This window comes from Vicia villosa, linkage group LG4 (genome assembly GCF_029867415.1).
Source record: "Vicia villosa cultivar HV-30 ecotype Madison, WI linkage group LG4, Vvil1.0, whole genome shotgun sequence".
NCBI classification, from domain to species: Eukaryota; Viridiplantae; Streptophyta; class Magnoliopsida; order Fabales; family Fabaceae; genus Vicia; species Vicia villosa.
Genome location: NC_081183.1, coordinates 184,086,612 through 184,100,485, shown reverse-complemented (window position 1 = coordinate 184,100,485; position 13,874 = coordinate 184,086,612). Strand labels below are relative to the sequence as shown.

At 32.1% G+C, this 13,874-nt stretch overlaps 2 protein-coding genes and 1 long non-coding RNA gene across 8 annotated transcripts; all 3 read right to left on the bottom strand.

The window, feature by feature from the left end:
- Positions 1-1,792: 1,792 nt before the first annotated feature.
- On the bottom strand, positions 1,793-3,248 carry LOC131598492 (uncharacterized). The gene is made up of 6 exons (XM_058871087.1): positions 3,121-3,248; positions 2,722-2,982; positions 2,375-2,641; positions 2,195-2,285; positions 1,984-2,111; positions 1,793-1,905 (listed from the first exon to the last, which is right to left on the bottom strand). The coding sequence occupies exons 3-6, from the start codon at positions 2,583-2,585 to the stop codon at positions 1,793-1,795; spliced, it is 543 nt and encodes a 180-aa protein (XP_058727070.1). The 5' UTR covers positions 2,586-2,641; positions 2,722-2,982; positions 3,121-3,248.
- Positions 3,249-9,812: 6,564 nt separating this feature from the next.
- LOC131596321 (uncharacterized) lies at positions 9,813-11,601 on the bottom strand. Of its 6 annotated transcripts, XR_009282278.1 has the most exons (4): positions 11,128-11,550; positions 10,845-11,040; positions 10,192-10,283; positions 9,813-10,069 (listed from the first exon to the last, which is right to left on the bottom strand). It is a non-coding gene; the product is annotated as an uncharacterized LOC131596321 (long non-coding RNA). The 6 variants fall into 6 exon arrangements; XR_009282276.1 differs by having other exon boundaries at positions 9,813-11,040; positions 11,128-11,360; positions 11,458-11,597; XR_009282277.1 differs by having other exon boundaries at positions 10,192-11,040; positions 11,128-11,556.
- Positions 11,602-11,671: 70 nt separating this feature from the next.
- On the bottom strand, positions 11,672-13,427 carry LOC131600503 (protein ENHANCED DISEASE RESISTANCE 2-like). Its single transcript, XM_058872654.1, has one exon. It carries the CDS (start codon positions 13,154-13,156, stop codon positions 12,122-12,124), a length of 1,035 nt encoding a protein of 344 aa, XP_058728637.1. The 5' UTR covers positions 13,157-13,427; the 3' UTR covers positions 11,672-12,121.
- Between the last annotated feature and the right edge of the window lie 447 nt (positions 13,428-13,874).

The window sequence follows — 13,874 nt, the reverse complement described above, 5'->3', positions numbered from 1 at the left end:
TTGGTCGGTGCATGCTAGTTGTGTTGACTTCTCAGTAAAAATGCAAGTTCATTTTCACGTGAGTAACTTTTGAATAAGGTTTAAGTGTCTTTTACCTGTGTAGTCGTAACCAATATTGCAAATTGTGGTTGTTATTAGTTGTGACAATATGTTTTTACAATAGCATGTAATGCTAGTTTGGATATTGGAGATGAGTAAAAAACAAAGTATATCATAGCAGTTGAATAGATGATTAAGAAAAAACAGAAAAGTCTTATATTAAGATAACAGAAATTAAATTACATAGTTGTTACCAGACCAAAAGAAACAGACTTACAAGTCTGATTTGTTTATGTGGCAATACAAACAAAAAATAAATAAAGTGGAAAGGAAATAAAACATGTCCACACCATAAAACAAAAACACACCAAAACATACATAAAATTATGCAGGAACTACTAATCTATCTTCTCTATTTTTATAATTTTCTTTAACTTGTTTGATGAAAGTTCTCCATCACACGTGGCATCCGAGGTTGTTGACTCGCTTGATACGCCTGGAAAGTGTCTTTTTCCAGTAGGAGTAACTGGATCTGTGCTGTGCGTTGAACTCACATCAAGATCCTGTTACATAAGTGAACAAACATCACACAATTAATATTCAACAGTACATTAAAAGTGGAGTACATTTCAATACAGTAAACGTCCTTACGACGACAAAATTAGGTTCGGATCGAACAGTGGTCATTGCTTCGACAGCAGGTTGTTTCATCTACAAATCATTCGAAAGATAGTACAAAATCATAATATGCGCAAAGTCAGTTTACAATGATTTTAAGTTGCATAACACATGCAAAGATTAAATTCAAATACTTCATCTGTGTCAAACTGATCAACAAGCTCTTTCACAAAATGGTCATTCTTCAATAGCATAACGACAGAGGCATTCTTCCAACGTGGTTGCCACTTAACTTTGAAAGCCATCTTGCAATCCAACATCTGATCCAATGCCAGTGGGAATTCCAAGGGATCATGAATGCCATCCTGTAGGAGATTGCAAGACAAAGATCAGTTAACTCTGGCATAATTGTCTATGTTTTTCCAACAGTATGTAAACGGAAATACCTTAATCATTGTATGACGCAGCTGAGAAGCAGACAATCCCAAAAGTAACTTACACTCTCGGTTCCAAAATAGAAAGTTACAGCTATTCCCGACATGAGTAACCTCAATCTCAATCTTATACCTACATTCGCAGTATACATAGAGCACTCCAAAAGGTCATGTTCAGTACCTTGACAATCACACATATAAATGAAATAACATAAAACATGTGACAAGTATGTTAACCTAAAAATCTCTGCCTCAGTGAAATGTCCAGCCTCACACTCAAACGGAGCTCTGTCACCACGCGCAATACATGAGCAAGCATGACAACCACGATAATACCAGCTATACGGAGAGGTAACCAGCATTTTAGTTTCTCCAACAGTCGCACAAAATGTAATCTGCAATTATGGAACCAAAAGTTAATACGATACACAGTCAAATGCAACGGAAAAATGGCAATATATACTAAATCAGAATAAATGGCCAACAACTTCCAAACATACAGTTCTAAGTTTTATAATATCCCCAATAGGCATTACAACAGCCTTTGAAAGCAATTTCTGTACAGGAGTCATCTGTTGATTTTCAGAGTTCTGTGCTGAAAGCTGTGAATTGGAACCCTCCTGGCCAGACAACGTAATCATGGAATCCTTCGGAAAACTGTCAAGGGAAGACAGTAATGTAACAATCACATTGCATAAAAATTAAAACCACACAAGAGCAAATCCAAGGAGCATACCTTTCATCGGCAGCAAATCAGTATTCAGACCAAGGACGGTAACATTAAACGTGTTTGTCACGGACAGTGGAAACTTACCTATTCAAATAGAATGTTACATAACCATCTATATCAAAATACAAGGATATCTAACACCAAACTTGATCAATTACTAACCTTGTTCCTTGACTTTAGCATATTGGATCATGACAAAAATAGGACCAGAATCATCTCCGCGCTCCTGCTTGAACTTCATGAATTGTTCAGCATAGGATTCCCAAAGCGTGCAATTGATAGTATTCTCACTGAAGAAATAATACAAACCATGTCATCTACATAGTCACATAAGATATGTTTGATAAACTATACAATAAATATGAATACAAACCCCCCGTCACGCAGCATCATGTTAATCTGCTGCTTCCGGGCACCTGATGTGGTCTGTGAATACCCAATACTTTCCACCATACCAATGACATCTAAAACACATACAGCCAAAAAAACCTTAAAATGAAACAACACATAAAAAACAAATCCAGTCAAACAGAATAGAGATAAAATATTCTACCTATTAGCACATCCTTGTTAAAGTTGCCGTTTATTATATCAGTAAATTTAGTAAACACCAACGGCTTTGGAGGTATTTCAGCGTTGTTATCATTCGTAACCGTAGTGCCAGCAGTAAACTTCAACATAAACTTATGAGACGAAGGTCTGAAAGCCGCAACATTAGCCTGAACCTTAAAATTGGAAACAGTGTAACTATGATCCAAGACCATTTTTCAGAAAAAAGAGATACATGCGGTGCAGGAACAGCAACATGTATGTCACCACCCTGGAAAAAACATTAAAATCAAACATACAACAAACCAAAAACAATATATGTAAAAACAACCAAACAATTCACTTCATTACCGATACATCAACAAAAATCATCTCAAAATGCTCCCTCTTGTTCGAAACAACTGTCCATTTGTGGTGCACACGAACAGAAACTTTCCAAAGTTCTTTGCTGTCATTGATGTCACATATTTTTGCTAATGGTCTTGCCATATTGAACACTGGTATGATACTGCAGAAAAGTGTAGCCAACCAATACTATAAATAACAAAACCATGTAGGAGTTACAAACTCTTCATTCCACTCTTCATTACATAACCATAACCGATGCTGAAGCTGAATGGAAAGAAGCATATAAAGTCCTCATTAAGTTCTGCTTGTAACATATAATAATGGAGCATAGAAGCTGCATGGACAAACCGAACTTAATGCCAATGATATGAGACATCAATGGTGGAATATGGAACAACATACCTTCATTAATCATCAAAATTACACATGGCGCATCAAGAAGAAACAAATTCTGCTCTAAGACTAAGCCACTTGGCAGCACCACATAGAAAGTTCAAAAAGATAGAACTTTCTTATATTATAGATTTAAATTGATTTTAGTTTTTAAAAAAAATTAAAACTCAAAACAAAGACTGATTTTAATTTTTGAAACAAAAATTTACCCGAATAAGACATAAGATAAAGTAATTGGAAAGACAAAAAAGAAGAAAAAGTAACAAAATATTTTTTTTCTCAAAAGGTGGCCTTAAACCATTACTAGTACTACTACGTTTGGATTTATTTTTTTTAATAAAGAAAATTAAAGATAGTACAAAATACACTGAGGGGGCAAAATCTGACTCAGTCAAACCATATCAAAAGTAGTTAGCATTCTAAACAGAATACAACTATTACAACAATGATCTAAAAGAAGTAAAGACACACACAATATACACTATCTAGCAAAGCTGCGTACAAGAACGAAACTAGATAGCAAAAGAAAGGTATTGTGTGTATCTTCAGAACTTTAATTAATGGTGAACGAATCGACCGCCAACACGAACCAATTTACGTACCAACAACTCTCTGCAAAAATCACAGCAAGCATAATAGCTCTTTCAAGCTAAACAAACCAATATCATATCGAACCATAACAAGGAACTACAAAGACAAGGTTCTGAAACAGAACAAAATCATTTGTCGTAGCATCAACCCAAACACTTCCATAACAGCAGATCTCAACAAATTTAAAACAAATCAGAAATCAAAAGTGAGGCACACCACCACCAACCACGAAAACAGAACCGCAATCGAGAAACGATTTAAATCCAGAAAGAAAACAACAACTCATCACGCATGCAAGCTTTTACAACCTCCAAAAACCAGTACTCATACTCAGGAAACCAGAATCCGGTGACGTGAACAAGCTAGTTGTGTGAGAGAATAGTGAAACAACCACTTTCTAGCGGTATAGAACAGAGAGTAACCATGAGGATAAAACACAAGATGGCGGTCACTTGAAAGTCATCGACGGAAAACTCCCAAGAAACACGGTGGCACGGAGGAAGGACCTCATCGCACCACCAATAACTTAGCTACATGCTAAAGTCAAAGATTTGGATTTTGGGAAGGAAATTGTGGCGGCGGCAGAAAGCTTCTGCAAGATGAGAGAGAAGATGAAAGAGAAGAACTTGAAGAGAGGCTGGGAGTGAAACTCAATGTGTTTGGATCTATGTTTCCACATAAAGTATCATATTCCAATGCAAAAGTGAGATAATAGCATTTACATTTATCATTCTCATTATTAAATAGATCCCGCTTAATTTTTTTACATTATATTATACTCTCAAATTATTTAAACAACTTAACTATACTTTCAAATTATTTGTACTCTCAATTTCTTTGTAAACCAAACAATAGTGATGTGACACTTCTTCTCATACTCTCTCTTCACAAATTTACTTCTCTCTATCTCTTTGGAAACAAGCAGACCCTAAGAACACCATTATGACGCAGACCCTAAGAGCACCATTATGACTTCTTTGCATCGTTTCTACACTCCTGTCAAAGCTGTTGTGTCAGGAGTTATTAGATATTTGTGGTAGCATGATCGTGCTTTAGTTTGAGATCATGTCTATAGAAAACAACACAACGTGCTTTTCATCTAAATTAGTTTAAAAAATAATAGATAATTAAATATATAGTGTAATGTAGTGTTTAGCGGGGCCTATTTTAGAATTTTTTTAAATGTTGTATGAATATTTAAAAAATGCAGATGAAGTGTTTAAATAATTGAAAGTGTGTAATAATAAAAAAAAATTAAGTGGAGTCAATTTAAAAACTCAAACTGGGTGTAATGGATGTGGATATTCTAATCTTAGGAAGTTAGAAGCATTAAGGTGAAAATTTTGATGTAATTTTGAATTTTCCATACGAACCAAACATGCTCCAAATTATATTCACTACAAAAAAAAAAGTTCAGTAGTGACGTGAAAATCACGCCACAAAGTGAAAAAGCACATCACAAACCAAAATTTGCAACGTGAAAAATTTCACCGCAGGAGAGAAGGTGGCAACTCAGTAGTGACGTGAAAATCACGCCACAAAGTGAAAAAACACATCACAAACCAAAATTTGCAACGTGAAAAATTACACCGCAGGAGAGAAGGTGGCAACTCAGTAGTGACGTGATTTTCACTTCACTATTTAGTGAAGTGAAAATCATGTCGCAAACCTTGGAACAGATATTCACACACTTTCAGGCAGAGCAGGTGTAGCAGGTTAGGTGCGGGAAAAGAATCTTGAGTTGCAACGTGATTTTCATGTCACTAAAATATAATTTTTTTTCAAAACCTAAAAAAAATATTAAAACATAAATTAACAAACATAAAAATCTATTAATGCAATTATAAAAATGAAATTATCAAAATTTATATATGTAATTTACCTTTAACACAAGAATAAAAGAAATTTGTGGAAAAAATTTGAAATTAAAAGGTATATGAAAATGGGTTTGTGATGAATATGTGTATAAGAATGGAAGAGAGAAATACCGAAGGGTGAGAGAAAGACGATGGGTCTGGAGGAAGAAAGAGAACATGTAAATATATAAACCAATCAGCGACGTGAATTTCACGTCGCAACTTTGCCACATGTAATCCGCGTCGCAACACACGCTAGCGGTAAAATAAAGATTCTCTCACTGCGAAGTCAGGAACGCGTGTTCATATAAACCAATCAGCGACGTGAAATTCACATCGCAACTTTGCCACGTGTATTTCACGTTGCAACACACGCCAACAGTAAAAAACTTTATTGCCCTGTCTGCACCACGTCAATTCTGTCTAAGACTTTTTTCCCTCTAAAACATTGCGACGTGTTTGCCACATCACAACTATTTAAAAAAAAAAAATTCAAAATTCTCTCTCTCTCTGAACATAGCGCCTTTATTATTTTTTATTTTTAATTTTATTATAGCGACGTATTTTCCACATCGCAAATTTTTTTCTTTTATAAAATTCTAACACCCAAGAAATATAACGTTATTTTCATTATTTTATTAAAAAAAATTAGTGACGTGATTATCACGTCGCAACAGTTTTTTTTAGCCACATGATTATCACGTCACAACTTCATGTGACTAGGGAAGAGTTTTCTTGTAGTGATTTTTTTTTTAAAATTTACAAAAAAATGTATTCTCCAGTTTTAAAAATTAGAATTAACAAAATTCAATTTAAAGTTAATATTATCTCATAAAAATTTAATTGATTAATTTTATTATTTATTTAAAAAATAAGAAAAATAGATAATTTTTATTTAATTAAAGATTACAATGCAAGAAAAGTCAGAACAGAAACTTATAATTTTATAAAAACATGACTATGGGATTTCAAAAATGTCATTGTAAGTTTGTTTTAGAATTTCTTATGTGTTGGACTGACACTTTTAAATATTAAATGTGAATATTTAACTTAGCTCGATTTCAAACTTCTATTAATTAAATTGTGAAAATCTATCTTTTCAAGTTAAATTCATCATTCTTTAATAATTCAATTTATTATAATCTTGGTTGTGTCAAATTTTTAAAAGTTCCGTAATTTAATCATAATAAATAAATAATTTATTTAATTAAATTTAACAATAATTATTAGATTTTATTTATTTTCAATTTGTCCTCAGCACTTTCAACATTGAATTATTTGTCATAGAAAATATAAATTATTATTTATGTTGATTATGAAAATGTTCCATCAACTTTATTTATTTTGTGGTGAAACAACCTGAACTTGGTTGTCATTAAGCCATTATCAAGAAGAGAAGATTCCAACATAAAAAATAGCAACAGATTATCATTGATCTTTAGCTTAATCTTCAATTAGCACTAGTAAACTAATCTTAGTTTCTTTTTTGTGACAGGAGTAGTATGAGGTATACACCAAAAGAAATTATATCAACATATTTTCCAGCTTTATTTTATTTTCAACTAAAAAACCCAGCTTAACTGTCCTGTTTGGAATCTAGCACTGCATGGATGTTTTTAAATGCAAAAAGGAAGATAGTGACTTCATGTGTTGTTTTCATGATTTCAACAACTTTGCTGCGGCCCCTAAAAGATAACGGCCAACTAGACATCTATTTGCAGAGTTTTGTTTGGTTATAAGATTAAAATGAAAGAGCTCACTATAAACATTGCAAACAATGTTGAAGTAGGTGAGACTATTAGGATGATATTGTTTACTTGTGTTTTTTATTTGTTAATCAATTTTAATATCAATTGACTTGTTTACTTTCATATATTTTAAAATGAAATAGATTTTTAAGTCAAGTTAATAAATCAATTAATCTATCATTAAAATAAGTTAATGATAAATTACATGTTGTTAAACTTACTTTTTGATTTCATAGAAGACTAAATTTAAGTTTTTAGAAATTTAATTCGATCTAATCTATTTTCACAAATAATTAATTATTCAACTTAATAAATTAGATTTTTTTATTCACACTCCTCATCTTTCTTATAACTGACATACTTGTCAGCTATGATCAACTAATTAAAATTGTCAAAAAAAGAAAAAACTAATTAAAAAATCAATAAAATTAATGAAGTTAAAAGTTTGTGTACATTAACTTATTTAAATATATTTAATAATATAAATTTTATATGATTATTTATTTGTGAGAATTTATAACAAAAACTTAGAGCTGGTTAATAAGTTCTTTTTATTACCCAAAAGATTTGTTCTAAAAGTTTTGAATTCATCCTACATCCGAACACTTTTTTTGGCCAAACAAACCATGAAATATTTGAATACTTGATATCATTCTCATATATACTTTTGTAAAATTAGAATTCCTCATCGTAATTTCAACAAATTTCTTATGATAAACAAACAAAAATTATAATAGCTGTGTTTGAATAACCTCTGCAACAAAGCAAGTGTATAAATTGAGAAACAATCAACAAATTAATTTTTTTATTGATAATGGTTACATAAAAATCCCACTCTGGTAGAATCAAACCACTACACTTGTACATCTGTTTTAGCTTTGGCATTGATTCCTTACAACTTATAAATCAGTTTGGCTAATTAAGTTCAAATTAAACAAATCTCATAAAATTAAGGAACACTAGCCAGCTTATGAATCTAATTAACGAATGCTTATCTTAAAAAAACAAAATTAATTACTAACCTTATTAATATAGTATTAAGCAAAGAATTCCAATTTCCACACAATAGTCTCAAACTTCACTTTACAGTTATCCTTCTCTTCCCTTCCCAGTCACGTAAAAATTCCTCTAAATTAACTCTAAGTTAATCACACTAAATTTCTAATTCAAAGTTAAATGTGCAAATTAAGATCTTAAACCAGTTTTAGATCGTGTAATAAATTAATCCAAGCAAAATAATTATTTGCAGAATAATTAAAACTTAAAAAATGATTTATGTGTAATTAAATTAAAAATTAAAAATAAACAATAAACAGTTATAATAACTAGAAACTAGTAAGAGACCCGTGCTGCCGCACGGGTATTCGTCTATTTGATTTAGTATATTTTGAATGATATAAAAGTCAATATTAAATGCCACTATGAGCAATTTTTGTAATTATTATATAAATTAATTAGACATAAAAAAGTATAAATTTTTATAGAATATTAATTTCATAATATTATAGGAAATAATATTATAAGAAATGTAAATGTAAAATTTAAAATATAAATGAAAAATATAAAATTATTTACTTAATTGTAAATTGAACAATAATCATAAAGATTTAAGTGTATTTGAAAATAATAATTTTGTCTTTAAATAAAAATAATAATTGGATAGTTGTGTGGATGACTATATATTATTATTCAATGAGATAAAATGCAATTTTAATTTTATTGAAGTTAAAAAATAGATTAATTACTTAATGAGGTAAATAAAATAATTCAATTTGATAATGTGTTGATAGTGACCCGTGATATAAATAAATTAAGTTCCTTTAATAGAAAATGCAAAATTAAGTTCCTTTAGGTCAGTAGGCTAACAATTGCATTTTCATAGTATACTGAACTAAAAAATGTAAATGTCCTTCAAGATGTAATCAAGTCACTTCAGGAAAAAGACAAATTGTGGAAAGAGACAGACTGGTAGAAAAAAAAAAGCAGTCTGCTCTACCTCATAAAATTGGTACTCGGCTGTGCTATGCATAAGGAAATTAACATTATTTAATGTAAAAATCTGTGCATGGAAAAGGTACCTATAACTTTTTAAAATGTATGTCAAAACTGCGGGAGGTCAAAACTGCATGCAAGGTTAATTGTATATAGGTTAATTGTATAAAACTTTAATTAACAACTACTAAATCCTACTATTTTGTTGTTAATAAGAGTCTATATAAGCAAACTTTAATTAAAACTAATTAACAATCACTGAATATTTTCTTAATATTAAGACAACTTTATTAAGAAATACTTCTATATTTTTCAAGAAGAAACTATTTTTGTCTGAGGCTATGTTAATAGAGAGATCTATTTAGAATGTTCTAAAGCATGAATAACAAAATAAGAAAATCACTCTAGCCAGTCTCAAGTCTCAATGTTTGGAGACAGGCACAAGACACATTACAAAACAAAGGGAAATAAAAAAAAATTTAAGAATAAATACAGAGTCTTATTAACCACAAAATAATAGAAAATACTTGAATTCCATAGTTTTGACGTTCGGTGCAAATTATATCTCTTAGGCCAAAAGTCTAAGTAGCTTCTTCAACGATTCTATATAAATTGACAGATATAGTTGACAGTCCCGATACAACTCATGTTTAGAAAATGCATAGTAATTCAAAGTTATCCAGTCACTTCAGACCAAAGTAAAATCGTGGAAAGAGACTGCTAGCAAATTAAAAGTAGCAGTATGCTCTATTAAATAACACTGCTACTCGGCTGTGCATCAGAAAAATAACATTAATCCATGTAAAATTCTGACGTTTCATGGAAAAGGTACAAATAATATTACAAAATGTATGGCAGCACTGTTGGAGAAAGCAAGAAATGCAGGGGCTTACCGTGCGGAACTCGCCATAGCATTTAAGGTTGAAGTGACATTGTACTCAAGTGTTTCCCAAAATGTTGGGCAAAGTCAAAAGGTAATACTGATCTGTAGCAGGGAAAGGAACAGGTTAGGAAAATATGCAGTCCTCAATGAAAACTTCAATTTACTTATATAAAAGTACTAACTTATGGAAATTAAAAAAATCATAAAACAATACATTGCTAGTCACTCTATAATTCCTAAGAACGGGTTAGGCAAAGAAACATGTTCCAACAGGTATTTGGTTTATTACTTAACTCTATAATGTATAATGTATGAACTATAAACAGTAAATATATGGAAAGAATACTGCAGAAGAGAAAATATAAATGATATAAAAGAGTAGTATTTTTTTTTATACAATCCCTCATTATTTTGCTAGTTTGACTTTGGTTGTACTACTAATGATAATGGCAAAAATGTCTTCAAATTGTGACAAATAAGAAAATTCCAACGGTGTCATACTCCTTTGCTTCTATAATATTAATAACCACATGACTTCTATAATATTAATAACCAATTTCTATAAGTCTAAATAATAAATAAATAAAATATTTCCACAAGTATTTTTATTGCTGCTAATTTTTAACTTAAAATTATAATTTTAACTAAAAAGAAAATACTCACTAACGTTCAATGTCGGTTATTGTTCAATTGTTTGCATAGGTGAAGTTATGTTCCATTTCTTATGTTATCTTATTCTGCCAGACTGCCACCACACAAATAATGTAATTTATGAGAAATATAAACAACATATCAACATAATCATGACAACCTTGATATCTTGTACAATTGTTGCAAAATGCATTATAAAAACGACAACCTGGAAACAAACATTAGTTGTATATTAAAATCCTAAACACCAATGAATCAAGAGAAAACTTCAAAGATGGGGAAAGTGAATTTTAACCTCTAAGATAAAGAATCTTCATCTCTCAGCCACAGTTGTCCTTGAACTTATTGGAGTTCTTGAAAATACATATTTATGGTGAAAACCATAATTATCAATGAAGGTATAGTATGCCATGGCAGTCGGAAGATAAATTGTACTACAAACGTTAATCAATCGAGCATGGGTACTATTTACTTCATGTATCTCACCATCAAATTGAGACTTTTCACAGATCACAGTTGAAAAGTTTACTGAAAATACATTTTTTTATTTGCATATAAAATACATAGATTATATATAACTCAAATTAATTTTAAATTAAAAGATGGAGAGGAAAATATAGTGCACCTTAAATTTGAATTTTGAAGTAAACGACCCAAATATCTAGCTATCATGAATACTCCTGGAAAAAAACATGTAATATATATATATATATATATATATATATATATATATATATATATATATATATATATATATATATATATATATATATATATATATATATATATATATATATATATATATATATATATATATATATATATATATATATATATATATATATATATATATTATAGATTGAGAGAAGTTAATAACAATAATACAAACAATAATTTGGGTTGGTTGCGATGGAGATCTGGAAATAGGATGAAGATCTGGAATTTTTGTTTGAGGGTCTTGATAGTTGTGGGTAAAGTATATGAATCTTGGAAGGTGTTTTTGGGATTCTCCATTTTTCTAGTTTTGGTGCGATAAAAATGGTGATTGGCTCTTGAATGTCTGGGTAGGTTTATTATTGGGAGAGAGGAAGAGAGAAAAGAATGAAGAATGAGGGGACGGAGACCTGCAATTGAGAGCAAAGGAGGAGCTCTGTGTTCTTGGAAATGAAAAGTTAAGAAAGAAAGAGTGAGGACAATGAAAATGAAGAGTGAGAAAAGCAAGTAGACAATTGTAAAAGTAGACGAATGAGCAAACAACACATGGCAAGTGCAAATTTTCAATTTGTTAATTACTTCAATAACCTTTTGCAAGGGTAAAGTAAATTATGTAGAAGGGTAAAATGGGGAGTTTGGCCAATACTATAGTATTGGGTAGATAGTAGAAGTAGATTGGATTCGTCGTCGTCTTCAGACTTATGGTGATTAACCTTCGCCAACCCAATTCCACGCGCCACTGACACCGGTGCGTGCAACGAATCTACAACAACTGTAGCCGACGACATCTCCATTTGACAAACCCTAACAGCACCGATCAAACGCTCCGGCAACTCATCCTCCGTCTGCGCTTCCACAACAAACCCCATATCAATCGTAACAGAAGTTACATAACCCAGCGCAAGGTGAAGAATCGCGTTTGCGATTGCGCTGCTTCCAATATCAACGTCAATTTCCAAGTAATTCGATCCTCTATGGTAATTGCATGTTAATGCTTTTCCTAACAAACACGCGCTATGGTTACCGACGGTTTTTTTCACGATCCACGGTCCTTTCACGATCCGGTTCACTAGCTTGAACCGTTGGTTTCTGAACGAGTCGTCGCCGTTTACGAATCTGTAGAGGAGTGAACCGGTTTGGATCGGTTCGTTTGTTGCGAAGTAGAACACTGCACTGTGATGCTCCTTCCCGCCGGGAATCTGAAGGTTTACCGCGAAGATGAAGCTCTTAAGGGATTGATTTTGAGCTTGTGATTTTCTTAGCGCGTTTGAGATACGGTTATCGGCGCGTGCGAGTACGTTGTCGAGTTTGGTGGTGGATTTGAGCCAGTCCATGCCGGCGGGGGTGAGGAGATATTCTCCAGCGGGGGATTTTTGTCTTTTTGTGAAGTAATTGTTGGAGCGGAGGGAGAAGAGGTCGCCGGGAGGTGAGGCCCAGCCGTTTGTTCCGGTGTTAAGGTCCACGTGGCGGAGGGAACCACCGTTTACTGCTTCGGAGATCCAATCGTGTTTAATTTCGGCGGCGTTGTTGCCGGAGCTGCGGCGAGTGGTCGTCGGCGGGTACATTTTTTGTTTGTGGGAGGGTGCACACTGTGCAGAACTAAACTCCATCTATCTGGTGGGGAGGGAGGTGCAAAAATGAAAAAGATTGATTCTAAAATGTACTACACTGCTTCGAGAAACCATAATCGAGAGCCCATGTTTTATACTGGCAAGGCAAAGCCAGCTAATGCTCGACTATACAATTTTTTTTTTTTAATAAGTAATTTGTGCCTAGCGGGTTTCGAACCTGAGACCATAAAGCAAGTTTTCTTAAGTTTAATTTAATGAAAAGGTTCAAAATGCGAGTAACTTTATGTCAAAAAAAAAAATCATACGTGTAATTTTTAAATAGATATTATTATTAAAATTAATTATTTTTAGTAATTTTAGAATTATGAATGATTTTAATGTAATTTTGTTGGAGCTATTTCATATTCCTTATATTTGGAGTCCGTATCGTCAAACACTTATTTTATAATAACTGCAATCGTAATTTACTCAATATCTCCACCTCTAATAAAACTATTTGATTGAAGGAGCATTTCGTCCGACATTAAATAATTTATAGAAATAATTATGACAATTGGAACACCTGTCAGTAAGCATACTAGAGAGTAGGATCTAGAAGTCTATGGAGAAACCACCCAAATTGAGCGATTATGGCGGGAAAGGAAATTCAGATGAGCATATGCAATTTGTAGATGATCGAGTGAGTTACTTCAGTACAGACGATGCATGCTATTTGCGTTAACCCTGGCCGGGCCAGTTCGATTATGGTTTAATAGCC

Coding starts and splice junctions, on each gene's coding strand:
- LOC131598492 (XM_058871087.1), bottom strand. CDS start 2,585: ATGGTCTTGGATCATAGTTACACTGTTTCCAATTTTAAGGTTCAGGCT. Junction 2,286..2,374: donor TAACAAGGATGTGCTAATAG/GTAGAATATTTT, acceptor TATGTGTTTTAG/ATGTCATTGGTATGGTGGAA. Junction 1,906..1,983: donor TGCTAAAGTCAAGGAACAAG/GTTAGTAATTGA, acceptor CTATTTGAATAG/GTAAGTTTCCACTGTCCGTG.
- LOC131600503 (XM_058872654.1), bottom strand. CDS start 13,156: ATGGAGTTTAGTTCTGCACAGTGTGCACCCTCCCACAAACAAAAAATG.